The sequence below is a fragment of the Pongo abelii genome, chromosome 1 (assembly GCF_028885655.2).
Source record: "Pongo abelii isolate AG06213 chromosome 1, NHGRI_mPonAbe1-v2.0_pri, whole genome shotgun sequence".
NCBI lineage: Eukaryota > Metazoa > Chordata > Mammalia > Primates > Hominidae > Pongo > Pongo abelii.
Window position 1 is genome coordinate 183212083 of NC_071985.2, and position 27555 is coordinate 183239637.

A 27555-nucleotide genomic window follows, 5' to 3' on the forward strand; every position below is an offset into this window, starting at 1 on the left:
TCATCTTAATAACTACTAACTGAGGTGAAACTGGGTATAGACGGGGACTAAAGGTGAATGAGAGGGTTGTCTCTCCTCCCAAAGAGTTTACTGTCTGGCAGACAACAGACAAGCTCTGGTGTTAGATGACTTTGATTGACAGCCTAACTCTTCTACTTTTTAACAGGGGTACCTTGGGAAAGTTATTTCATCTCTTGAAACCTCAGTTTCCTCATCTGTAAAAATGAGGACAATAATAGTACCTACAACTCCTAGTGCTGTAGAAGGATTCAGATAAAGGATTAAGCACAATGTCTGGCATTTAGCAAGAATTCAATCAATCTTTATATCAGGATTATGATTTATGTCATTCCCAGCAGTTGCAAAGACCACAGATGTGAAGGACCTTCAAGGTACATGAGTTTCTAATCACTGAGACAAGGAGGATGTGTGTCCCCACTTGATGAGCTTGAGGGAGAGAGTGATTTGTCCATAGTTCTTTCTTTTCCAAACTTTTGTCATTCATCAGTGATGATGGTAGTGAGGGGATGCCACTCTGATGGGTCTTGGCATCTGTCTCATAAAACAGTGAGAAGGCCCAGCGAGGCTGTGTGGACAAAGCATGCTCATGTCTCTGCTGGAGAAGGAATACAGGGGGTTCACGTTCATAGAGAGGTACAAAAGGCATCCATGAATTACCCAGCCCACAGTTTCTCTTGCTCCTAGTTTTTGGCCACAGTATCTCCTTCAGAAGATGGACAGGAATTTGAATAGAGAAAGAAAATAAAAGCTTGCTTGGGGTAAGATTAGGTTTGAACTTAAGTCAATTTGCTTATTTATTTATTCATTTACTTCAGGACTTGAACTCATTTCTGTCTTGACTCTAGAGTCTAGATTCTTACTCACTGCACTCATGGGCCCTCCCATGCTTATAAATGCAAATAGGAACAGAAGACAATTTGAAATTTTGTTTAAATTCAAAGAAAATAATCATTAACACTAGTAAGAGATCCAAATCTTTACAAGTGTTTCAAATCATTTCCAAGTGATTTAATAATGTTAATATTAATAGTAATAGGTACTATTTGTTGACTACTTACTGGATGCCAAGCACTTTATATGCATTTATGTCAATTTATGTGAGTGCTACTCAATATAAACTGCTATCACGTATGTTCTCTCAACAGTTTTTCAACACCCTTATGTGGTAGGCAGCCTCTCCTCCTCCCATTTCTCCACCTATGGGCCTCATTTTACACCCAAGGGAACTGAAATGCAGAGGAGGTAAAAGGACTTGATCAAAGTCACCCTATAAGTATAGGGCTTCTGGTACCCCTTGCCCATCCAGTTTGGTTACAGTTTCCATCATGCTCAGATACAGCTCTTGGTGTTCTCTTGATCTACTCAAATTCAATTCTTTCCATCTTACCTTAGCTGCTTCTCTCAAAATCACCTGCTAGTGATAAGCCTGCCCCAATGTTTCCTACACAAAAGGCAGCCATGTGGTCCAGTAGGAAGTTGCATTCACGATGAACTTCAATTTGACTCTGAGGCTAGTCAAATTGTCAAATTAAGTTTTATTGGCTGCATTCGCAAAAATAAAAGATGCACAACTCAAGAAAAAAGTTGTTACAAAGCTGAAATTAGGAAGTCTAAACATTCCTTGTGGAATGAATAGTGCCAGGCACATTTATGTCCATGGCGTAATGAGGAGACAAGGAAACTAGATAGACAAAATCCTTGCCCTCATAGAGTTTACATTCAAATGAAGGTAGCACAAACAAGTAATAAAAAATTAAAATAGTTTTAGATAGCAATAAGTAGTATAAGGAAAACAAGGCAGGATAAGGTGGATAGGCAGAACGATGGAGGGAGGGAGAACTCTTCTGGACTGCAGATGAGAGAAGGACTGTTCTGAGGAGGGGTCCTTGAGAGCAGAGGCCTGAGCCAAGTGAAGGAGGAAGCCATGTGAGGGTCTGGAGGTGCAGGTATAGCAGGATGGCGCTAAGAAGCCAGTTGGACATCCTGGAACAAGAGCAAGAGGGCCAGTGAGACTGAAGTGGGGTGAGCAAGCGTCAACAAGATCTGAGTGTTTGAGAGGCAGGTTGAGATCAGATAATACTGGATGTTGCAAGCCACAGTTAGGAATTTGGATTTTATTTATTCCACCAACAGTCCTATGGAGTATGTGGTATTTCCAAAGCAAAAAGTTGAAGCCTAAAAATATTACGTAACTTTATTTGCCCTTCTGAAATGTCACCATTTAGTAGTGGCTTTTTTTTTTTTTTTTTTTTGAGATGGAGTCTCACTGTCACCCAGGCTGGAGTGCAGTGGCACGATCTCTGCTCACTGCAACCTCCGCCTCCTGGGTTCAAGTGATTCTCCTGGCTTATCCTCCAAGTAGGTGGGATCACAGGTGCCCATCACCACGCCCAGCTAATTTTTTGTATTTTTGGTAGAGACAGCATTTCACCATGCTGGTCAGGCTGGTCTCGAACTCCTGACCTCGTGATCCACCCGCCTCAGCCTCCCAAAGTGCTGGGATTACAGGCATGAGCCACTGCGCCCAGCCACAGTGGCATTTTCATATTCTTTAGTCTTGCTATCAAATGAAAGCACAGGGTAGTTAAAAGGAAAATGAAAATGATGAGGCAGGGAGTCCCATAAAGGACCCCATTCTCCCTATCCCCAATAAGTCACTCTCAAATAGTAATAAATGAGTGGGAATCCAAATGAAGATTCAGGAAAATAAATGCAGGCTTCAGCCCTCTCTGGCCTTTGAAGTTTTATTCTATTTCCTAAAAACTAGAAACACTGTCCCAAGAACTGCTATCCACTCCATTCCAGTGTCCATTATTTACATCCCACATTATCCTTCTATGTCCAACACCATTAACAGTGTCAAGAAAGCTCAGGAAAACAAGGAATCCTGTTGCCTGGCAAATCCAGGAGTGGCAAATATATCAATTCTAGGCTAGTCTAGCTATTCCCTGCACACTTCTGTACTTAGCAAATCTACCTAAGAGGAAAAAGAAACCACAGAATTTTACAGAAGATATTAAAAACAGCCTTGACACTAAAATAGAAAGGACTTAGAAATGTTTACAATACTTAGGTAATACCTTCAACACACCTTCACCAGAAATTCATAAGGGCTGAACCCTTGTGAGTTGGTGAGCACAAAAAGGGTCTACAAAGGAAATATAGTACCCAGGTGAGGATTGTGGGTTCTGGGGTCAGACTGTCTAGGTTCAGAGAGTGATGATAAGGGCTTAATAAGAGAATTTGTATAAAGTACTTAGTATGATGCTTTATATGCAGTAATAATGCTAAAAAATAAGCTGCTATTATTATTACAGAGATAAACCCCAGACCTTGATTCAAGGATGGTGAGGTTAACAACATTACTAAGAGGAACACCGGAAAACAGTGATGCCAAGAATAAATTGCAAGGTTGTAGGGGAACCAAGACTATGCATCCAAAAAATATTTATTGAACAACTTCTCTGGGCCAGAGTTCAACTTTCCTTTCAGCCATGAATGATTCTAAATCAAACAACTAGATCACAGGCACCCATGTCTAGTATTGGACAATGGAGCTCCTATTTTAAAAAACAGCCTTTGGATTTTCTACATCTAGGGAGACAAGACGCAACCAGAATTAACAACAAAATAAGCTAAGTGTGAGGTGTGGAGCAGTATACAAATGCTATAGGTAATCAGAGACAGGAGACAATAATAGAGGCCAGAGAGGTCCAGAAGGGCTTCATTAAGCAGAAGATCTCACAGAGAATGAGGTGTCCTTGTCACCACAGTGGCTAGGTCTCCATCCAAAGCAGGCAGTCCTCTTAGCTGGTAAATGATCTGCTGTTACAGAAATTAAAATATGACATAGAGATACATAAACAGAAATGCATAAAATGAAATAAAATCTGTTTCATGTAAGACAGCAGGATGTAGTAGAAAGAGCATGGACTTAGAGCCACAAGGCCTCAGTGACTACTACCTGTGAAATCCTGGGTAAAACACTTATTCTCTCTAAAATAAATAAGTGTTTTGTGAATAAGTGGAATAAATAGAAATTCAATTACCATACCCTGTTTAAATCAGGTACAGCTCTATGGTCAATAAAACCACTCTGTGATCCTAGAAAGAGAAAATGTCTATTAAGTAAAGCATTGTTATTAATTCATTTCATCCAGGGATGCTGAAACCAGAATAGATAATTCTTTTTGGAAAATGTTATCTGCAGACTTCCATTTAAATCCATAGCCATCTTAACTTATCCATATATTTCACTCAACCAGTCATAATGTTCAGAAATGCAATTCAAAAATCAGTTTTTAATCACCTACTATGTCCTAGAATATCCACAGATTTCACACAACCAGACATATGATGGTCAGAAACGCAGTTCAAAAATCAACCCTTGATCACCTACTACATGCCAGACACTGAGGCAGACGACAAGGATTTGACAATGACAAAGGCACCACTCCTGTGCTCCTATGGAGTTCATAAGCAGTTGACCAGGCTTTAACAACAGCGTGCCAGAAGCCCTTCTACACTCTACTATTAGACAGCATAGATTTTCACTTTTGAAACCTCCAGCCATTGGTCCCAGCTTGGTCCTGTCTTCTACCTCTTGAAAATCCTTCAAAATACTAGAATATGGAGATTCACTAACATTTCTGAGCTTCATTACCCCCTCTCACCCACCACCATACCAAAGTGGACTGCTCTTGCATGAAGACATCCTTATTCTCCCATGTCTAGTTATACATGGTCTTGGATTTCAGGAAGATCTTCAATTTGCCACCCCATCTCTACATATCCCTGACCACCTACCGAAAACAAGTTCCCCTAACCTATCCCCCTTAACCTGCTTTATTTTCCTTACAGGACTTAATGTTCATCTGAAACTGCATTATTTTGTTTGTTTAGTGGTTTATAAGTAATATGGTTTGGCTGGTTTGGCTATGTCCCCACCAAAATCTCATCTTGAATTATAGTTCCCATAATCCCCACGTGTTGTGGGAGAGACCCGGTGGGAGGTAACTGAATCATGGGGGCAGTTACCCCCATGCTGCTGTTCTTGTGATAGCGAGTGAGTTCTCAGGAGATTTGATGGTTTTATAAGGGGCTTTTCCACCTTTTGCTTGGCACTTCTTCCTGCCATCATGTGAAGAAGGACGTGTGTGCTTCGCCTTCTGACACGAATGTAAGTTTCCTGAGGCTTTCACAGCCATGTGGAACTGTGAGTCAATTAAACCTCTTTTCTTTATAAATTACCCGGTCTCAGGCACTCCTTTATAGCAGCATGAGAATGGACTAATACAATAAGCTTGCTATTTACATGCACTGCTAGAATGTAAACTTTGTCCCCAGCACCTATCACAGTGCCTGGATACAATAGGTACTCAGTCAATTTTTGTCAGAATAAATAAACGACAGAACATACAAACCCTGTATCAGTTTACCTATATCTTTCTGACTACATCTGTCCCTTTCAACTTGGTAGTATCTATATGCATATTTATATGCATACATATATCTTCCCTACATGGCTGGAAACTCCTTGAGGATCCATGTCTATTTCACCTTTGTATCTTCTGGACACTTGAGGTAGAGTGTTTCCTGGTTAATGTCTGTTAAATGGAATAAATACATGATATGGTTCCCTACTCGTTCCTCTGCAGGCTTCTTAATCTTAACTTTGTCAAATCACTACCTCAATCCTCAAGAATATGAACATATTTGATTGGTGACAAGGAAAAGTAAAGGACTATTTTAACCACATTTCTGTTGCTTCCTTTTAAGAATTACTTGGCCACTAAGCTTAAAGGTTCTTTCCTCCCACCTCCTACAATCCATCAACCTCTTACTTGATAGGGCTTTTGCAAACACCTGTCAATTTCTTGGGGAAGGGAAAGTGAATAAAACTTTTAAAAAACATGCACTCTCCCAGAGTGCACCAATCTCTGCTTGCTGTGGGTACAAGCTATTTTTACCAGGTGATACTGTGATATTCCTTTTCAACACATGATATTCACTCTTTCAAGCTGTTCGGCACTGTTCTATTTGGTTTCATGTTACATCAATGAGACAGTTTGAGGGAAAAGGAAAAATGGGACATGCTATATTTAGAAGCACCACTGAAACCCTAAATAAAAACTCTGAAAATTTCCTAAGCTCTTTGGCATCTGCATTCAGGACCCTACCTACTGACCTAAGATCAAGGCTGAGAAAAAAATGCTTTTGTGTAGAGAGTATTTTCCTAAGAATATTAATTATAGAAAGCCATTTTCAGTGTATCCAAAACTTTAGAGGGTTAAAAATCCTACAGACAGGCCATAGAAGAGTCAAACAATTACTACATATATTTTGTATCTTCATAGTATTTTTTACTCTGCAAATTATAAGTCTAATTATATTTTAAAATAATAACATGTCTGGTTATGCATCTGGACATGCTGAGTTTGAGGCAGCCATGTGACAAGTATGAAGAGTTGGCCAACAGCAGTTAGACATGGAAAAGAAAAGCTCTGGGGGATTTAGGCTGGAGTATCAATTTCTCTGCATATGGGTAGAACATGAAATGATGAAAGACAATAACATGAGCCTTGAAGAATCAGGAAAGCAGTAGGATTAGTAGGAAAACTTACTATTCAAATGTTAGCAATCAATGTGTGCTGGAAGGACAAGAAAAAGGTTTCAATAGTATCTAGCATGTTATGAAGGCTAAAACATCCTTAACTCACAGTCTCATTGCAAGACTCAGTGGTTACAGGCAAAAGGTCTTTGTAATCTGTAAAACATGATACAACGATTTGTTTCTCTTATTTCTAGAAGGAATGTAAAGGTGGTAGGGTAGATCAACTGCAAAACTAGCACAATCTTTATCTATAACTATGCCCTTTGCAATGTGACTTTGCAGATCTTCCTAGAAAGAGAAGTAATCTCTTTCCCCACTCCTGTATCTGGGCTGGTCTTGTCATCTGCTTTGGCCAATAAGATGCAGTAGAAATTCCACCGTGTCACTTCTTCCTTACTTTCGCTCTCTCTCGGTACCCTGCCCAGCTGTCATATGAACAAGCCTTGGTTCTCCTTCTAGAGGAAAAGAGATCACATGGAAGATAGTCCAGTGAGTCCAGCCAAGGCCATCCTTAGATAGCCTATAGCCCTCAACCCCCACACATGTGAAAGAACCCAGTCATGATCAGCAGAGCTACCTTCTTGCCCAAGAGCTGACTAAAACACAAGAATAAGACCAACTGAGATAAAAAGAACTGACTTGTAGACTCATGAGCAATAATAAACATTCACTGTTTCAAACCATTGCATTTGAGGTGGTTAATTATACAGCAATAGGTAACTGATACAAGTAGCAATAAATAAACCAGTCCACCCCGAGACATACTATGTGTCTGGCATTCTGCTAATGAGCACTTTGCAGGGATTATTTGATTATTTCATTTGTTTCTCACAATAAATTTATGCAGTAAATATTATTATTCCCATTTTATAGATTATAATAAAATCAAGGTGCACATTGGTTCAGTTAACTTGCTCCGTGTTGCACAGCTAGCAAACAATGGGACCGAAATTCAAATCTGGCAGTCCAACCTCAGAGCAGCACTTAATCTAAGAAAGAGCATCTTTTCCTTAATCCAACAAATAGGAACTTTTCCCAGTCTTCTCCGGGATAATCTGTTCTAACCTTTTCCTTCACTTCTGATTGTTCTAACTCAAAAGGCCATTTCTATAAATAACAGTAAAAACTGACTTCATTTGCTGATATGTTGTTTCATTTGATCCTTACAATAAGCATTAAGTTTCCACCATCACCTTTGTTTTATAGAGGTGAGAGGAAAAGGTGGGGGGTGAGCAGACTGGTTGGGCTGTAACTCCAAGTCTAGTAACTCCACAGCCAATACCCATGTTGCCTGGCCACTCTTCTGAACCATCTCCAAGTTCTCCATGCCTTCCTTAAGGCTTAATTGCCAGCCAACTGTTCCACTTACTGAACATATACCAAATATCCCTTATGTCTCTAGGCACAAGACTGGCCCTTGAGGAGGCTTCCATATTCCCTGCCCTCATGGACTCAACACCACTTGGGGATGCAAGACAGAAATATACAAAAGGCTAAATGAACAGTAAGAGATGAAAAGTAGGAGGGTATTACGAATTGTCAAATGAATGGAATAAACAGTCAGATTCCAGAATTCAAAGGGGAGTGAGAGAAAAGTATGTTAGATCTATCTAGCAAGCCTTCACATGGGAGGGATAATAGGATGGGAAATTCCCTGTGGGAACACAGCCTGTCACTGCCATAGGTGTATGATTCTTGTTTTGGGTTGTCATGGTGACTGTATCTTCAAGATATTCAAGTGGTGACTATTTAAATCTGGTGACTTTGGACAAGGCCAATTCCTAGTATGTAGACAAAAAAGATTCATCTGAGAGTTCCAACATATCCAGAAGTTGGCAGGACTGATAGCTGGATCCTGGAAACTTGAAACAACTACCATGTCATGCCAATCAATAGATCTAGAAAATGAATAGTAAGATTAGTCTAGTACCAGGGAGTAGAAAAAAAGATTGAGAAAAGGGCCAAGAAGCAATACAAGCCATGCATCATACATACAGAATGTCAGCAGGTGGTGTTCTAGCCCTTAGGGGCCAGGGAAAAAATAGGTAAGAATAAAACACCTGCACTTGAGAAAATTCAACCAGTTTCACTTCCAGATTATTTTTCTGTTCTCAATACCTAGGAAAGACCCGCCTTGATCTAACACAACCTAACTTCCCAGGGGTACTTCTTGCCACCTACGCCCTTGCACTCTACGACACACCAAACACATTGTAATGACTGCGGTTTCTCAGCACACCTTCCTCTATTACACACCCATGCTGCTCCTGGCCTCTGGGACTTGGCACAAGCTTTTCCTTCTCTGGGATTTCTCATTTGTTCTATGTACCATACTCAATCCTGCCTTCCCTCTTCCCCTAGATAATTTCTACTTTTCCTTTATTCCTCAGTTTAAATGTCACTTCCAGTTGAAAATAGGGAAAACAGGAATCCCTGGGTGGGAAAAGACAATACATGAGGAAAGATGCTGGTACGGTGGGCCTGAAGCTAGATGAGATTGGTGGTTTCACGTTCAGTAAGAGGTTCTAACTGAAAGCCACATTTAACAGTCTGAGAAAAGGAAGGCAGTGTGATAAAGAATGAAATAATTCTGCTACTAGGGTCCCATGTCATAATGTTATGGGACTACCATGAAGGCAGGCCAGACAAGAAGAAAATGCTTCACCAAGAACTGGGAAGAGAGGAGCACCTGAGATCTGGAAACAGGAAAAATGGCAAAAGTCCCCAAGTGATGGTGGAAACGCTTGAAGAGGTCTTACAGAAAGAGGGTGGTTAGCTAGAGAGATAAATGTATCAAAATAGATGAGTGCAAATGCTGATATAGGAACAGAGATCTGGAGACAGTGGCCATAGAGGAAGCTAAAAAACCATCAGGTAATATAACATGTACGTGTTTCCTACAGCGGCAGTAGCATAGGAGAAAGGTACAGGCAGCTTTAAAGCAACAAACAAAACAACAGTAGACAATGACCAGGAAATATGGTGAGAAGAGTCATTGGAAGAAAAGAAAGGCAAAACTGTAAGTAGCAGAACACATTATATAAATAACATTAATAATAAAAATAATATTCACCATGTATGAAGCATTTACTCAATTACCAAGAATCTATTAATAATATGCATTATTTCATATGGAAAAAATGGCCTCAAGGATGTCCAGAGAGATACAAGAAAGGAGCAAGGCTGACGGTGTGCCATTTTGTAGGTGGAAGACTATACATCCACTGGAAATATTTAAAGTGACCTCTCCTAGGATCCAACTGGAGGGGTCTAGAGGACATTCAGGTTACATTTGTTTAGCATCCAATTATCCTACCAGAATGAACCTTCTTGAGGACAGAGACTGTGCTTTTTGTTCACCACTGTGCGAACAGAACCTGGCACTGGGCCTGACACATGAGGGTACTAGATAAATATGGGTTGGTAGACTTAACAAACAATTATGGATGGGTGAATGGATGGATGGATTAATGGATAAAAACTCAGCTTAACATATTTGTATCATCGGGAAGCAAGATAGAAAGCATGTGTCCATGTTTGAACCAAAAATTTAAAGGGGAATGGAAACATCCCAAGTCCACACCTGCTGATGACAGTGAGAAATAAGGTGAGATACTCTCAAGAGAACGGTAGAATTCATCTGCCCCCACCTTTTCCCTCCTGTGTATTCTCTTCCAAATCTCTTTCCTATTCACATCTTACAGGCCAAGGAAACAAATGATTCTCCTCATTCATTGATTCAACAAACACTTCCTAAGCTCCTCAAGGGGCCGGGGCCCAAGGCAGGCATGAAGTAGCACTGAGCACACAGACAAGCAGGACACAGGCTGGGAAATATCAACTAAGGTGGGTGTGGTATGGTAAGTGCAGAGGGTTCTTGTAAGAATACAGAATAGTCATGCCCAACTCAATTTGGGGTGGTCCAAAGACATAACAGGCATCCCAGATAAATATGACGGCATGGCTACAGGGACAAGAGGAGGAAGAGTAGTCCATTCAGAGGTAGAAGAAGTGAGAAATGACACAAATTAGGTCCCTCCTCTGGGCTCTCAGGGCACCCTGCACATATCTCATCATTGCATTTAGAGCAAAGACTGATGCTATCTGCTTACTCTCCTTGTTTTCTCCACAAGATTGTGGACTCCTTAAGAACAAAGGCTATGTTATTAATCTATATACTTCTAGCATCCAGCCAAGTTTCTGGGATACAAAGGATACTTAACTGGATGAACGTGAACTTCAGAAAGGGAAGGCAACATACCATAATGGTTAAAAACATGATAAAGAACACTGAAACTCACTTGGCTGTGACACCTTGAGCCATTTCTCTGTGCCTCAGTTTCTTCATCTGTGACATGAGGATAATAATAATACTTATCTGTATTAGTTGGGTCCACCCAGAAACAGACAATGAGACAGACAGAAGTGCAAGAGATTTATTAGTTTATTGTGAAAATTTTGGGGTGAGGAGGGTGAAGAAAGTAGAATTGGAGACAGAGCCTCAGACTATGAGGCAAATCAGACAAAGGCTTGCCAACCTAATGGAGAGCTCTGAAATAAAGATTACCCATTAGGGGAGTTCCCACACTGAGCAGAAATGGCCAGGCCTTAGTACTCCCAGAGTGTTCGGTCATTGGCTAGGACCGCCCAGCAAAAGCATGGCCTGTAGGCACTGCAACTGGAGACTGTCATCTAACTGCACTCCTTGCAAACAAACATAAGCTTCCTCTTAAAGGCAGATCTGAATGGTGCACCTCCATGAGGGCCACACTACCTGATGGGGTTGTGAGGTTTCCATTAGTTACTATGGATTAAACACATTAAACAGTGCCCAGAATTTAGTATGCATTATTTAAGGATTTGGTCTTACTGTGAGTTATCTATACAACTACATATAATTTTAAAACTTGAGTCTATGTTAGTAATTATAAACTCGAATGACTACAGGGGATAGGTAGGAAACATAAATGTGTAAATTGACCTAAAAAAGAGGAAAGGAGGCCCATGGTCTCTATAGCCTAACTGGAGAGTACATGCTTTGCCTTAAGGGATTCAGGTTAAAAACAATACCAAAGAAAATAGCCACTATTCAAGCCCAGCAAAGAGTCAAACCTTGAAAACTAAATTGGCATATAATTTTATGAACAAACCAAAGCTATTATGTAAATATCTTCTCCATCACTTTTGGTCATTGACAGTTAAGTGCAGAGCATCATAAGGACCTTACTTTTCAAAATCCATGCTGGTGAACTTGACCTCTTTGATACTTTAGGATTGATATTACAATCTCAAGAGGTATCAAGGAATATTGAGGCTTGTTCTGCATTTGGTTATTCAAAGCTTTGATTTTTTAAATGTGTAGAGATACTCTGTGCTGGATATTAAACACACGTCTATTTCTTTTTCCTCTCCAACAAGGGAAATAGAAGAAAAATTATCTTGAATGAGGGATGTAAATCATGCTTGAGTGCTACAAGGCACTCAGGGTACCTGGCCAGAGGAAGTAGACAGACAACTTTGTCCAGCCACAATGGATGAAGAAGAGATGGAGCAGTGTGGGGAAATCAGGTTCTGGGCCTGTAAAGTGTGGAGACATAGGCTCACTGTGCCACTGAGTTCTGAGACTTGTTTGAGACTTGGCAGGTGACAGTGGGAAAGTATTCCTATAAGTAGGATCATACTGGTGGCAGTGCAGTAGTTAGAACAGAGGACCCAGTGTAGCACCTTCTCAGCTAGAGGCCGACCCAGGCCCTCCTCCATAGTAAGAGCAGGAGATTCTGCTTCATGAAGTCCTTAGTCACTGCTCTGGATCTTGATCCTGAGCCAAGTTGTGACTCTGCCACCAGTTCTCTATGACTTAGCTGCAAAGCATGACATCAGTTATGATTCCTGATTGCGGCATATTGATGTAGTTTGAGCTGCTGAGGGGAAAAGGAATGTGGACACTCCTGTTATACCTAATTATGTATCATGAAAAGTCATACACCTTTTGTTGGAAGTCGAGCTTTTGACAAATAGATGGCAGGTGCCTAAATGATGTTCCTTGATGACACTTGAAAAGGTCATAACAATCTCTCTGAACTCTGAAATTCTAGGTTTTGTATAAAGAGATTTGACAATTTATTCTGTTTTTACTTGTAATGAACAGTATATGACAGGCAAACTTTAGGGCATACAATAACTTTTCACTTCAATTCTGTAGCACAGTGGAATATTTGAAAAATACTTTATTGAGATAAAATTTATATAACAAAACTAACCATTTTAAAGTGAACAATCAGTGGCATTTAGTAGGTTCACATTTTTGTGCAATCATGACCTCTATCAAGTTCCAAAACATTTCCATTATTCCCCCTTATTCATTAAGCAGTTTTTCCCCATTCACCCCTGCTCCCTAACCCCTGGCAACCACCAATTTGCCTTGACACTATAGATTTATCTATTCTGGATATCTCATAAATGAAATAATATAATATGTGACCTTTTGTGTCTGGCTCCTTTCACTTATGTTTTGGAGATTCATCCATGTTGTAGCATGTATCAGAATTTCATTTCTTTTCATGGCTGAATAATATTCCACTGCATTATATAAAACAATTTGTTTATGCATTCATCCATTCATGGACATCTGGGCTGTTTCTACCTTTTGGCCATTTATGAATAATGCCTCTATGAACATGTGTGTACTTGTACTTGAATACTTGTTTTCTATTCTTTTGGGTATATATGCCAAGGACTGAAAGCAAAACAGGAGGGTTCCATTTTCTCCAATGATTTTTTTTTTAAAAACCTCCTCACCAATACTTTTTTTTAAAATCATAGCCATGCTAGTAGGTGTAAAGTGGTATCTCATTATGGTTTTAATGATGCCGAACATCTTTTTATGTGTTTGCTGGCTATTTCTTAACATTTTAAATAACAATCAGGAATCCAAATTTCAGTTAAAATTTCATTTTATATGAGGCTTCCAAATGCAAATAAATGAACTGAAGTGACAGTTTAACAGGTACTTTCTGTGAGCTTCACTAAGTCCGTGCATGTATAGGCAATAACAACTGCATCACAACTTGCTAAGTTTTAGTGTAGTATTTTTTAAACTTCATTGTAAAATACATTCCATCTCAGAAATCTTATCTTAGAATCAGAGAAATATGATTGATATTTAAGAAAAGGCAAGCTCTACAAGGGTGGCAATTTTTATTTATACCACTCTACTAGGCACTCAATAAATGTTGGCTAATTAAAGGTATCAGTTTGACTACCTGGACCCAGAAACTGAAAAATTTACTGCAGGCAGTAAGGAAGAAAAATGAATCTAGGATAATTTCTAGATTCAATATTTTTCTGCCTAGGGTCACTGGGTAAATGGTGGTGCCATTAACCAGAATAGTGAATAAAGGAACAAGAACACTTATAATAAAAGAATTATCCTGGGCCAGGTGCAGTAACTCATGCCTGTAATCCCAGCACTTTGGGAAGCTCAGGGGGATGGACTGCTTGAGCCCAGGAGTTTGAGACCAGCCTGCGCAACATGGGGAAACCTCATCTCTACAAAAAAATACAAGCATGGTGGTGCATGCCTATAGTCCTAGCTACTAAGGAAGCTGAGGTGGAAGGATTACCTGAGCCTGGGGGGTGGAGGCTGCAGTAAGTCCTGATCGTGCCACTGTACTCTAGCCTGGGTGACAGAGTGAGACACTGTCAGGAAAAAAAAAAAAAAAAGGAATTATCTTAGAATTCTTACCATTAATGCAGAGGTCCATTTTTACTTTATTTTTTCTTTAGGTTAGTCAAGTGAAGCCATTTTTACTTTTTAATCTTCAATTTTCATGCTCCCTTTATAACAACCTTTCCATGTGGATAAGTGTAAAAGAAAAGTGAAAGGGTGCTATAGAAACATAAGGTAAGAATGCTGCCCCTTCCAAAATTTCCCATTTAACTTTTTTGTGGTTTGGTTTTTCCTCCTATATATCCTATCCTGTCCTTACCCCTGCTGAATGTCAATCCATCTCACATCAATCTAGTGCTCCATGGTTATAATGACAGTGTTTACAGTACTGGTTATCCCAATTTGGTTTTGTAAATTTAAATCTGTTCTCTAGCTTATGAATTAGAGAACATCTCCCACAGAACATCATTTATCTATAAAAGCAGATCATGGTCCACTGTGACCCCTATATGACACCGCTTTGTGATTAGAGGACACAGCACTAAATTTTAGTTTACTCTGATCACTTCCCCCCGTGGACTGGTTCTTCCATTTCAAAAATCAGAAAAAAATAACTCAAGCTTACTTTAATTTGGAAAAATGTTTTGGTGCTGTCTTTTAAAATTATTTTATTGTAAGAATACTCTAGCTTTGCTTGCATAATTTATACCCAAAAAGAATAAATCACACCCTTGAAGGTGAGATAAATATTATTTCAACTCACAAGATTGTCCCATGTATACAAGTTTCTTGAGCTCTGTTCTTGTGTATGTCCCAAACAACATGGTAACTTGACATCATAGTATAGTACAGTCACGTGTTGCTTAACAATGGGGATACGTTCTGAGAAATACATCAGGCAATTTTGTCATCATGCAAACATCGCAGAATGCACTTACACAAAGCCTAGGTGGTATAGACTACCGCACACCTAGGTTATATGGGATAGGCTACTGTTCACATGCTACAAACTTGGACAGCATGTGACTGTAGTTAATACTGTAGGCCTCTGTAACACAATGCTTGTATTTGTGTATCTAAACATAGAAAAAGTACAGTAAAATAGAGAATAAAAGATTAAAAACAGTACATGTTTATAGGCAGTTGCCATAAATAGAGCTTGCCGGACTGGAAATTACTCTGAGTGAGTCAATGAATGAGTGCTGAGTGAATACGAAGGCCTAGGACATTACTGTACACTACTGTAGACTTTATAAACACTGTACAATTAGGCTACACTGAATTTATAAAAATGTTTTTTCTTTTAATAATAAATTAACTTTAGCTTCTATAACTTTTTTACTTTATAAATTTTTAAACTTTTAGACTCATAATAACAGCTGAAAACACAAACACATGTACAGCTGTACACAAATATTTTCTTTCTTTATATCCTTTTCTATAAGCTTTTTTCTATTTTTTTTTTTTTTTACTTTTAAAACCTTTGTTGTTAAAAATTAAGATAAGAATGCACACAGTACCCTAGGCCCATACAGGGTCAGAATCACCAATATCACTGTCTTGCACCTCCACATCTTGTCCCACTAGAAGGTCTTCAAGGGCAATAACAAACATGGACCTGTCACCTCCCGTGATAACAATGCCTTATTTTGAAATAACTCCTGAAGGACCTGCCTGAGGCTGTTTTACAATAAACTATTTTTTAAAATAAGTAGGTGTGCATTTTTTTTTTTTTTTTGAGACAGTCTCGCTCTGTCACCCAGGCTGGAGTGCAGTGGCGCGATCTTGGCTCACTGCAAGCTCTGCCTCCCGCGTTCACGCCATTCTCCTGCCTCAGCCTCCTGAGTAGCTGGGACTACAGCCGCCCGCCACCACGCCCAACTAATTTTTGTATATTTAGTAGAGATGGCGTTTCACCGTGTTAGCCAGGATGGTCTCGATCTGACCTCGTGATCCGCCTGAATTGGCCTCCCAATGTGCTGGGATTACAGGCATGAGCCACCTCACCCGGCCGGTGTACATTCTTAAATAATGATAAAAATATAGTATAGTAAATGCATAAACCAGTTACCTAGTAATGTATTAACATTATCAAGCGTTATATACTGTACATAATTGTATGTGCTATACTTTTATATGATTGGTAGCACAGTAGATTTGTTTACACCACTATTACCACAAACATATGAGTAATGTATTATGCTACGATGTTACAATGGCTATGAAGTCACTAAGCAGTGGGAGTTTTTCAGCTCCATTATAATCTTAGGGGACCACCATCATATATGAACTTCGTTGTTGACCTAAACGTACTTATGTGGTGCATGACTATACAGTATTACACTCAGTGTCATTTCCCCCTCAACAAGAACAGATAGGGAAAGTTTGTAGTACGAAACTCTTATTAGTAATACAAACTTGGGGTGTGACTTATATTATTACCATCATGCACCAGGCACTTCTAGAACACTAGTTCCAGTGACCTGAGTAAGATCCTCAAAACTTTTGCTTCCCAGATGACCCTTTGTCCAGAAACTCATGCTGTGAGAATAAAAAGACCTTTACTATCAGAAATGTAGGGAAAAAGATGGGCACCCAATCTTCAGGGAAAGAAAAGGAAATCCCTTTTATAATAGCAGCAGAGCAAACTAACCCAGATCAATCACAAGTTGCATAAGAGAGCAAAGTTGTACAGAGTCCTACTCAAACCTCCAGCAGCAAAAACATGACTTCCTGGCATAGACTTCCTATTTAGGCAGTTTGCAGTTGATGACTACTCAGAACTTCTGCTTTTTATTTTCTCCTTACTCCCATCTCCACCCTACCTCTCTGAAATTTTAACTCAAATCAGCACAACTTCAAAACTTTTCCTGTAAAGGTTTTGGTTGAAGGAGCCTCATACTAAGTCATTTGCTCAATAAATAACTTGTTGATCGTCCCAAAGTGCTGGGATTACAGGCGTGAGGCACCGTGCCTGGCCTATATAGAATTTTGAAGGTCAAAGTAGAAAGATTTTTTTCAACACTATCCACCAGTTGGGATAAGTTCCTTTGTGGTATATTTAAAATTGATTGTTGGGCGCGGTGGCTTACACCTGTAATCCCAGCACTTTGGGAGGCCGAGGCGGGTGGATCACGAGGTCAGGAGATCTAGACCATCCTGGCTAACACGGTGAAACTCCGTCTCTACTAAAAATACAAAAAATTAGCTGGGTGTGGTGACGGGCGCCTGTAGTCCCAGCTACTCGGGAGGCTGAGGAAGGAGAATGGCGTGAGCCCAGGAGGCGGAGCTTGCAGTGAGCCAAGATCGCGGCACTGCACTCCAGCCTGGGTGAAAGAGCGAGACTCGGTCTCAAACAAAAACAAAAACAAAAACAAACAAAAAACCCCCCAAAAATTGATCATGCTTTGAAGTCACCAGGATTTAAGTCCCTATTCTTGTCATTTACCAGATATCTATTACTGGGCAAGTCATCCAACTTCTCCGAGACTGTCGTTTTTAAAGTGGTGTCTTGGTCAGGGTCTCAACAGGAAACAGAAGGCATATTCAAAAAGGGAAATTGCGCAGGATTTAATGAAGATAAGTCATTGAAGACAGAAACAGTGGAGACCCAGCCCTAGATCTTGAGAGAACCCATAGAGAGAGAGAAAGCTGTAGCTGTAGATTGGATAGGTGATGTGGCTTCCACGCAGCCACTGCTAGCCACTGCTAGCCAGTAACCTGGAAGGGAGGGAGCTGGAGAAGTAAATATTCCAAACTCACTTTTCATCTGTCTGAGATATCCTGTAAGTGCTCCGTATTGGCTGAATCCTTCCAGAAGCAAGAGTGCAAGGGAGCTTGTTGATGAAGCCCTAAGGCCACAGAAAGGATTGGGAAAAGGGTAGAGAGTAACATCTCAAGGGCAAATGAAAGATACTCAGCCCAAAACTTAATAATGGCTGTCCACCTCTCACATAGATTTGCTGTGAGGATCAAATTAATAATATTAATATATGTAAAATACTTTGTAAACTGTAAACAAAATACACAAATATAATAATTATAAGGTCTATCCTATAAGAAATAAACAAAAAAGAATAATACCAATCTATGGTATGAGTCTTCTAAGGTTGACAGATCTCACACTTTCAAATCTAGTATATTCTTTACACTGGAATTTATTCTTTCTGGTTAAAAGTTCCAATCATGAAGACAAAAATCAAACAGAAAAGGGAATTTTCAGTACCAAATGATTTTTCAGTACTAGATAAGTGAAAAATTAATTCCCCTGGCAAGATGGGAGTGACAATGGTCGGGCAGGACTCAGACACCTACACATCAGCATCTACCAGGTTGTTTTCCTGCCTTCCTCCCTTTTCCAGATCCTAATCTAACTTCTGCCAGCAGCAGAATTAGCAGAAGTCCATTTTCTATTGCACTTCAGAACCAGTTCTTATAAGCACAAATTCATTTGCCAAAGAAACATTCAACAAGCATTTGGAGAGAACCACTATGCTAAGCATCTACTTACTGGTAGACAATATTTACGTCAACATTTACTCAGCATATAAAACTTATAACTCAATTTACAATAGTCTTCCTCCTTGCTCACTCCTCTCAAGCCACACTGACCTCCTTGCTGTAACTTGAACCCCTCCAGGTATACTCCCGCCATATGGCCTTTGCCCTGGCTGTTCCCTCTGCTTATAACCCCCAGATAGCCACACAACTAAAACTTCCTCATCTTCATCAAGTTTTGCTCAAATATCACTTCCCAGTGAGGCCTACTGTATTCAAGATTGCAATCCTCTACTGGAATCCTTATCCCTCTTTATCTTACTCTATTTTTTTCCCCACATAGCATTTATAACTGTCTATCATGCTCTATGATGCACTTCTTGATTATGGTTATTTTTTAAGTCTACTTTCTCTTGTTCCTTTGCTGACAAGGATAGCTGAGTTTTGTTCACTGATATATCCTAAACAGCTACAACTGGGCCAGGTCCATACCAGACACTCAATAAACATTCACTGACTCTGTCAATCAATCATGCCTATAATCCCAGCACTTTGAGAGGCTGAGGTGGGAGGATCACTTGAGGCCAGGAGTTTGAGAATAGCCTGGGCAACATAGAGAGACCCTGTCTCTACAAAAAAATGCAAAAATTAGCTAGGCTTGGTGGCGTGAACCTGTAGTTCCAGCTACTCAGGAGGCTGAGGTGGAAGGATTGCTTGAGCCCAGAAGGTCAAGCTTACAGTGAACTGTGACCATGCCACTACACTCCAGTTTGGGTGACAGAGCAAGACCGTCTCAAAAACACAAAACATAGAAAACAAAAACCAATCATCCATCGGTCATCTGAAATGGTTGTAGGAGGCTCAGAGACATGAGCAATTGTTTGTCAATGGAAGTATTAAAAGTACAAAAAGAAGCTATTTTGACGTTATATTTTAAATATAATAGACTCACCCCAACTATAACTTGTTGCAAAATTGTTGCTTATAGGTGAAAATTCATAGTGATGATTAACCTTCATTATAATGAAATGTAAAAGCTGCAGTATTTCTATTAAAAGAAACATAAGATCAAGTATCAAGCTGGTACTATAGATAATAAGCGTTTGCAATTAACATACTGTGAATAACTGTAAACTCTGTTATTATACTAATAAAATTTAAAAATTCCTACAGCAACTGGGAACTCTGTAGCAGTTGCAATGTCAACACTAGCCACTTTGCCAGTTGTTCAGAGGCTGTGCAAATTAGCACAAACTGGTAGTAACAGTAACACACATAGGGCTTTTGGGAGTCATTTTTGCACAACATAAGTTTAGAGGATTTTTTCTTTTCTTTGGATAAAATATCATACTCTGATGCATGAACATGTGGAACAGAGATGAACTTCAAACTAGTGAGGAGAATAAACCGTGTAGTAGGCAGTTTAGGTTCCTCTGAGTAAACTATTGCCAGACTCTGATTTGAGTGAACAAAGGTGCTTCTGTGGCAAATTTTGGTCCATAAATTCATGGTTTGAATATGTGGAAAAGATGCATCAAGGGATTAGTATAATTATTTTGTTTCAGAGATACCTAGAAGGTCAAAGAGCTCAAATGACAAGGAGGTATGAAAGTATCAAAGTGGTAAATGGTTTCTTCTGAGAAAGTCAAACCTTCTGCTTCCATCACCTAAGATACTATAAAACCAGAAAGATTAGGAAGCTACTGCACAGCTGTCTTTTTTGGTCAATGAAAGACATTGCTAGTGGACCTTATCACAGATTAAACTCAGCTTGGACAATGACCCTAACTCAGCTTCAGTTATAATCAGCTTTACACACAAAAAGTGTGGGGTGTGTATGTGTATGTGTATGTGTATGTGTATGTGTATGTGTGTGTGTTGGTACATGATGAGTATTTTGGGGTTTCTCACATGTAAATCCAAATTGAACTGTTCTAAAACAAGAATTAAAATCTCACCTGTTTCATATTCTGCATGCTGAATTATTTTGAAAGAATCAATACAGCTTTTTACTAAATAGCATGTGTTACTGGCTAAATTAAGTCCCTTCAAATTCATATGTTGAAGTGCAACCCCCAGTATCTCAGGATGTGACCTGAGGTCATATAGGGCCTTAAAAAAGTAATTAAGGTAAAAGGAGGTCATGTGAGTGGGCCCTAATCCAACAGGACTGGTATTCTTAAAGAAGAGATTAGGCCGTAAACAGAGCAAAGAACATATGAAGAGATAGCCATCTTACAAGCCAAGGAGACACGTCTCAGAATAACAACCCTGCTAACACCTTCATCTTGAACTTCTAGCCTCCAGAACTGTGAGGAAATAAATTTTTGTTGTTTAAGCCTCCCAGTCTGTGATATTTGTCATGGCAGCCCTAGAAAGCTAATACTCTATGTATGATTCATCTCATCATATTGTTCTATCAAAAGATGAAATAGATTTTAAAAATCCAGTTCCCAATAAAAAAATCACAAGTTGATAGATGCCTCATTTATGCAGTACCATGAGTGAATAAGTCATTCCACATTAAGTAAGATATCCAGATAATTGAAGCTTGCCCTTAACAAACCTAAGTTTGTAATCTAATCCTATCAGATGGAAATGTTTCTAAAATATATCATTATATACTGCCCCACTTTTTAGGGAGAGTATACAATTTAACTCTTTTAAAGAATAAAAATTAAAATGTCCAATAAATCAGCAATACTATTCAGTACTCTAATTCAAGTTTTACTTTGGCCCAAGAATAAGACTGATTTCTCATGTCTTATCTTTATAATTCGTTCGCCCCTCACATTCAGCTAATATTTCTTGAAACTTGTATCTAGCAAGGCTTCTAAACTACTATAGGCTGAGAAACTAAGGAACTAAACATGTTAGAACTATGTCTGAAGTAAAAATAAAAAGGCTTGAGGGAATATGAGAGGAGCTTGCCTTTAAGTAAATGAGTTAGCATACTCTTTGTGGATATGTTTGCTTTTGAGAAAAGTTTTTGCTTCCATCACAGTTTTTGCCTGTATTCCCAAGACATAATGTTGTAAAAAGTTCATGACTACTAAGTTTAGATAAGTGAGATTTCAATTTTACAACATTTTATTAATAATTTTTGGTTTGTTTCTACCTCAAAAACTTTTCATAGCATATTTATGATAGATTGATATTATAATCTATAGTGTTGATTCTGCCCTATAAAAAGGTGAATTTGAATATATCAACTTAGAAACTAACAGCTAGCATGTATCAGTATTTACCATGTGCCTAGTACTGTGCTAAACACACTTTACATATTTCACTTAACTAAAACAATGCATAGAATTTATTGAAAGCAGGAAAAGGGATGCAAAATCACTATGATTTTTCAGGAACTGTGAATAATGGATGAATATTATCATATCCATTATCATATTATGCAAATGAGCAGTACTGTGCAAATAAAACATTTCATTTTTTTTTAAGCTACTAATGAAAACTAGTACCTAATTAAATATAATCTTGGCACAAGACAATCACTTTTTTCCATGGACCATCACTCCTGACATCAACCTGAAAAACTAAAGCACCTTCTCTAACTTTCCTGTGGCTCAGGATAAACTTACGAAGAAGGTATGCTATTATGCAGAATTAGGCCTCCCAAAGGCATGTACTTAACACATCTGGATGTTAATTTTAAACATGAACTTTATTGATATATAATGCACATAAAATCAAATGCACAGATCATAAAGGTTCAGTTTGATGAGTTTTGACAAATGGATACACCTTTGTAACCGACACCCCAATCAAGATAAAGCATATTTCAGTCACCCCAGTGAGCTCCCTCCTGTCCCTTTGTAGCCAAATCTCCCTCCCCAACTACAGGGAGCCATTTTTAAGCAGATGTAGTAGCAATGGTGGTAATAGCTACTGTTTATGTTTGGTTGATAATAGCAGTATTTACTGAGTGCCCACATGGCAGGCACTGTACATATATAATATTCTATTAATTCTTATGTCAACTTTACGAGGTTGGTATTAACCCTGTGTGTCTATGGCAAAAAAAGTGGGGGGAAGGACCAAAAAATTAATTATGCAAAGTCACATAACTACTGAGTGCTGAGGTCAGAACGGAACCAAGAATATCTAATTTAAAATCTCTCGTGCTAAACTGTATTGCACTTACACAAATGCTAAGGAGTTTTCTGTCAAACCAAAACACACAGTAAGTAGAGGAATTAGTAAGGCCACCAGCTCTAACTCACAACTCCACCTCTATTACAACCCACACCCAAGTACCTTATCTTAGCAAGCAAGTAAAGGTTTCAGAGGCTAATACTAATGATAACTAAAGAGGATTACTTTAGTTCTTCAACTAAAAACCTGCATGTAAATCCCTCATGTATTTCTAGAGTAGTTAGTAGAGGGGGAAAATCCTCTGTATAGATGTGTGGGTCACAACCCCATTGGCCCCAAGGATTTTGTTAGTGCTTTAAAAAATGAATGGAAGGAATCCAGCCATCCACTTGCTCATGGTTGACCCCATAAGCCACAGTGCCACAGTCTACCCTACCTAAAAACTGAAAGGAGAGGTGCTGCGCAGTATTGTACTGTCACTTTATTAAGGAAGCAAGTGGTGTCATGCAGCATTGTACTGTCACTTTATTGAAGAAGCAAGGAGGCAAACATCTGGATTGAACCTTTTGATTCCTTGTTACGTTAATTTTATTCAGTGTTTTAAACTCAACCCACTCACATTTACAAAACACTTCACACAGACTACTTCCCTCATGAATGGAGTTCCATTCACATCTCACTTAAAACATCAAACTTATTCTGAAATGACGGAGGTTAAAGCTTGTTCAGCGTCAATTTGCAAGTATTATAAAATATGAAAAGCTAGGCGCACAAATGCAGGAGGATAATGTGAGGCAGCTTCTTCAAGGAGCTCTACTAAATTAAAGCATTTAGGTAAGGGGCATGGATAGGCTTAAAGGCACCACAGAGCTCTCAACAAACTGTGTTGTGGAGCCCGGTATTTAAGTCCCTAGTGGGAAGACTTTATGAGAATTATCACCCTTGAGTGGTATTGGCTAACAGCTTGGGAATCAATATGACTCATTTTCCCCCAAACCTGGAATTGTTTTCTAGAAGTCCCTCCCTTCGGTTTCCCTGTGGTCTCCTTAAGTCCCTCAACATATGTTGGGGGAGGGGAGGTTCTCTCCTTGTAGAAACAAATGAGTCTCTTGCAGGTTCAAGACTTCAAGACCTGTGTTTACTAAATCCTACATGTATGACAGCCTCCTGCCCAAAGAGAGACAACAATTACAACATACACAGGTACACCCTACGAACACCTGAGCCTCCTTCTTCCTCAGCTAAACATGAGCACTGCTTAGTGTAACACACGCGCCTTCCCAATCTCGTCTAGAAATACCCAAGTCCCAGGTCCACAGCGGGGTGTAATAGAGGAAAGACAGGGGAGGGTGCTGCCCTCCCTGTGTGACAATTAGCGAAAGTCACACGGAAGGGCCCCCTGAGGATCCAAGCCTGCGCGCCCAGCGCCTCGGGGCCCTGATCGCCCGAAGCTGCCTGGACTTTTTGGCGCCACCAGGACGTTCAACAAAGCCACCTCGAGGACAACTACGGAAAGGCGCAGAGAGGAGTGGCGCGGGGCTGCTGCGGGGTCCCTGTCGCCGGGGAGGGGGCGCACGTCAACCCAAGTTTCAGCTGTCTCCCCGGGGCCGGGAAGTCTCAGGAGGCCGGCAGGGGTGTGACCCGGACCTGCGGGGCCAGAGCCGCCAGATGGGCTGCGGTTGGGGTCTCCAGGAGCCCTCAGGTCTGGGCAGCGCGGGGGCAGGATCCTCTTGCAAGGGCCCTCTCCCCCTCCCTGGGAGTCGGGGTGGCCAAGCTGGCCGCTGGGCGAAGCCAGTCGCGACCACGTGGCCCAGCGGGCGTCCGTAACAGAGGGCAGGCAGAGTCGGGGGTGCGGGGCCTGCGCCGAGGCGCTTCTACCTGGTTCTTGAGGCGCATCTTCCCCGCCGGGTGATCCGGCCCGAGGCGGCGGAGGCTGGGTGGGGCAGGGCGTGGCAGGCGGGAAGACGTCCGCAGAGTCTCACCGCGCTCGCTCTCCAGCTCGCTCTGCGGCTCCGCCACCGTCGCCGCCGCCCACTGGCCGCCTCGAGGGGGCGCTTCGTGTAGAGACGGAGGACGACTCCTGCGAGTCAGGTTCCTGTGGTGGCCCTGGCACCTACCTAGGAAGTTGGCATTCCAGTGTGCTCAAAATGTTGAAGGAGAAAGTCTCCTCTCTTTCTTCCAATGCTGCTCCCTGTGGTCTGCTTAAATTTTAAATGAGGTAGCTTCTTTGCAGCTAAAGTTCACTAACACCGTTTGGACCAATGTTAATTGCTGTGCCGGGCCCAGGGGGTTTATAAATGTGACGAATTCAGAACCCTTAGAATAAATCTTACCCTTTGGGGAGAGGAGCATGGAGAAGGTGGCTTGTCTTTGGCAGGGAATGTAGACACCTTAAGTAGATCCTTCAAGTCATGTTTGGCTGTTTGGTGTCTAAGATATGTCCAAAGTAAAGTGAGAAATGGAAACAATTGACCCAAGCAAAATGCCGAAGTCCTTTGTGAGCTATGATTTCAGGTAAAAATAGTTACTGGCCCTTCCATTACTCTGTGGCCTTTTAAACCACGCTAGATGTTTAAATAACACAGCATGAGTTCAGTGGTAGGTAATGGGATGATCATTAAAAATGGGAAAGTGGCTTCTTTGGCCCTCCTTGACCTTCATAAAATTCTACTCCTAGGGCTCAGAAACTCACAGTTGAATTGCTGAGAATGGCCACTATTGCCTAAAGAAAATCTACCTTGATTCAAAATACAGGAAATACAGGTATCAGTACAAATTATTGGGCTAAGGTAAGCTTAGTATCAAGAGTTAGAATGGAAATATTAAAGAGATCATCTTATCCAGTGTCTCTTTGTAGGTGAAGGCTCTGAGGTCCAGAGAAGACCTGCCCCAGATTACAAAAGAATCAGGAGGAAAAATTATAAAAGTTCTGACCCTTAGCCTATTGCTTTACCTCACAATTATCAGCATTCTCAAGTTTTCCCTGTTTTTAAGACTTGAGCAAGATTCAGAACTTCAAATGGGCTCAAATAAACTAAAGAGGAATCCTAGGTAGTAAAAAGATTTGGGATGACAAATGGAACAAATTTGATGATGGTTTCATTATAATAATAGCTATGTTATTGACACTATGCCAAGTGCTATGTACTTTCCATGGACTATCTCATGCAATTCAAGTTTCTTAGGGCAGCCTTAAAATTGAACAATCGCTGATGGCTATAAGAGCTTTTTTCCTACAATCTTCTTTGGTTATATAATACAAAGGAATTTTGCTCCTGAGCAGTTGGGGATATACCAACTCAAAATTCTGCTAACTCAAATCCATTGATCCAGTAGTTCCACTTTTATAAATTTATTTTAAGGAAATAATCATTAACATGTTCAAAGATTTGGGTCTATGATTTTTGCTGGGGCATTCTTTGAAATATGGAAAAATTATAAATATTATTTATAACTTTTCTATCAGTCAACATGATATTGTGAACATCTTTGTTGACTGATTTTTCAGATCAGTCAATAAAGGAGACTGATCATACAATGGAATATTCTGGAGACATTAGGAATGATACAGTTGATGAATATCAACATGAAAAGATGTTCACAATATATTTCAAAGTGAGAAAAGCAATTCATAAAATTGTATCTTCAGAATGATCCTGGTTTTTGAAAGGGTAACTGGTAACTGGTTATTTTGGAAGGTGGGATTATCATGATTCATATTTCCCTTTTGCCTGTTTTTTTAAAAAAATCAGTAGTAAATGTTTATTATTTTAGAATTAAAATAAAACAGATTAGTTTTAATGTATCGCTATCTCTAATTATTATCAAAATAACTACAATGAGCAAAGCATTGTGGCAAAGGCCAGCAAGCAAAAATTCAGTGCAGTTTAGCGTAGTAAAGAATATAGTCTTGCCCATTAGACAAGACTATATTCCAAACACCGCATGTTCTCACTCATAGATGGGAGTTGAACAATGAGAACACATGGACACAGGAAGGGGAACATCACACTCTGGGGACAGTTGTGGGATGGGGGGTGGGGGGAGGGATAGCATTAGGAGATATACCTAATGCTAAATGATGAGTTAATGGGTGCAGCACACCAGCATGGCACATGTATACATATGTAACTAACCTGCACATTGTGCACATGTACCCTAAAACTTAAAGTATAATAATAATAAAAAAAGGAACCATAAAAAACCTGAAAAAAAAAAAGAATATAGTCTTAACCACTGTAGTTAGGGTATTGATGAAACCTAAGTTCAAATCTTAGCTCTTTCCTCTTCAAGATATATCATCTTGAACAAGTTGCTTGATCTTTCTAAAGCCTAAAAACAGTAATGATATTAATAGCTGACATTTATTAAGACTTTACTTTGCACTAGACACTGTGCTAATCACTCTAGAATATCCTCCCCACGTCAGCTGATGAGGAAACTGAGGCTTAAATAGGGAAGTTAAATAAGTTGCCCAAATTTACACAGCTAGATAAACATATCATAGTGTGGTTGTGAGGATTAAGTGCAAGGGACCATTTAAAGCACGTAGCCTAACACTGGTAGGCATATGTACAAAAACTTGACGCACATTATTGTTTTTAATGATTTAGACGCAACCCTGTAGCAAGTTTTGCTCTTTATAACC

At 39.9% G+C, this 27555-nt stretch overlaps 1 protein-coding gene across 2 annotated transcripts in view; it reads right to left on the minus strand.

Moving 5' to 3' along the window:
- Window positions 1–24913, minus strand: part of ELAVL4 (ELAV like RNA binding protein 4) — a 152134-nt gene extending 127221 nt beyond the window's left edge. For both annotated transcript variants that reach the window (XM_002810842.3, XM_024238663.2), the window contains exon 1: window positions 24786–24913. In XM_002810842.3, coding sequence (XP_002810888.1) covers window positions 24786–24803 — 18 coding nt within the window. In that variant the 5' untranslated portion in view covers window positions 24804–24913. The remainder of the gene's footprint in view (window positions 1–24785) is intronic.
- Between the last annotated feature and the right edge of the window lie 2642 nt (window positions 24914–27555).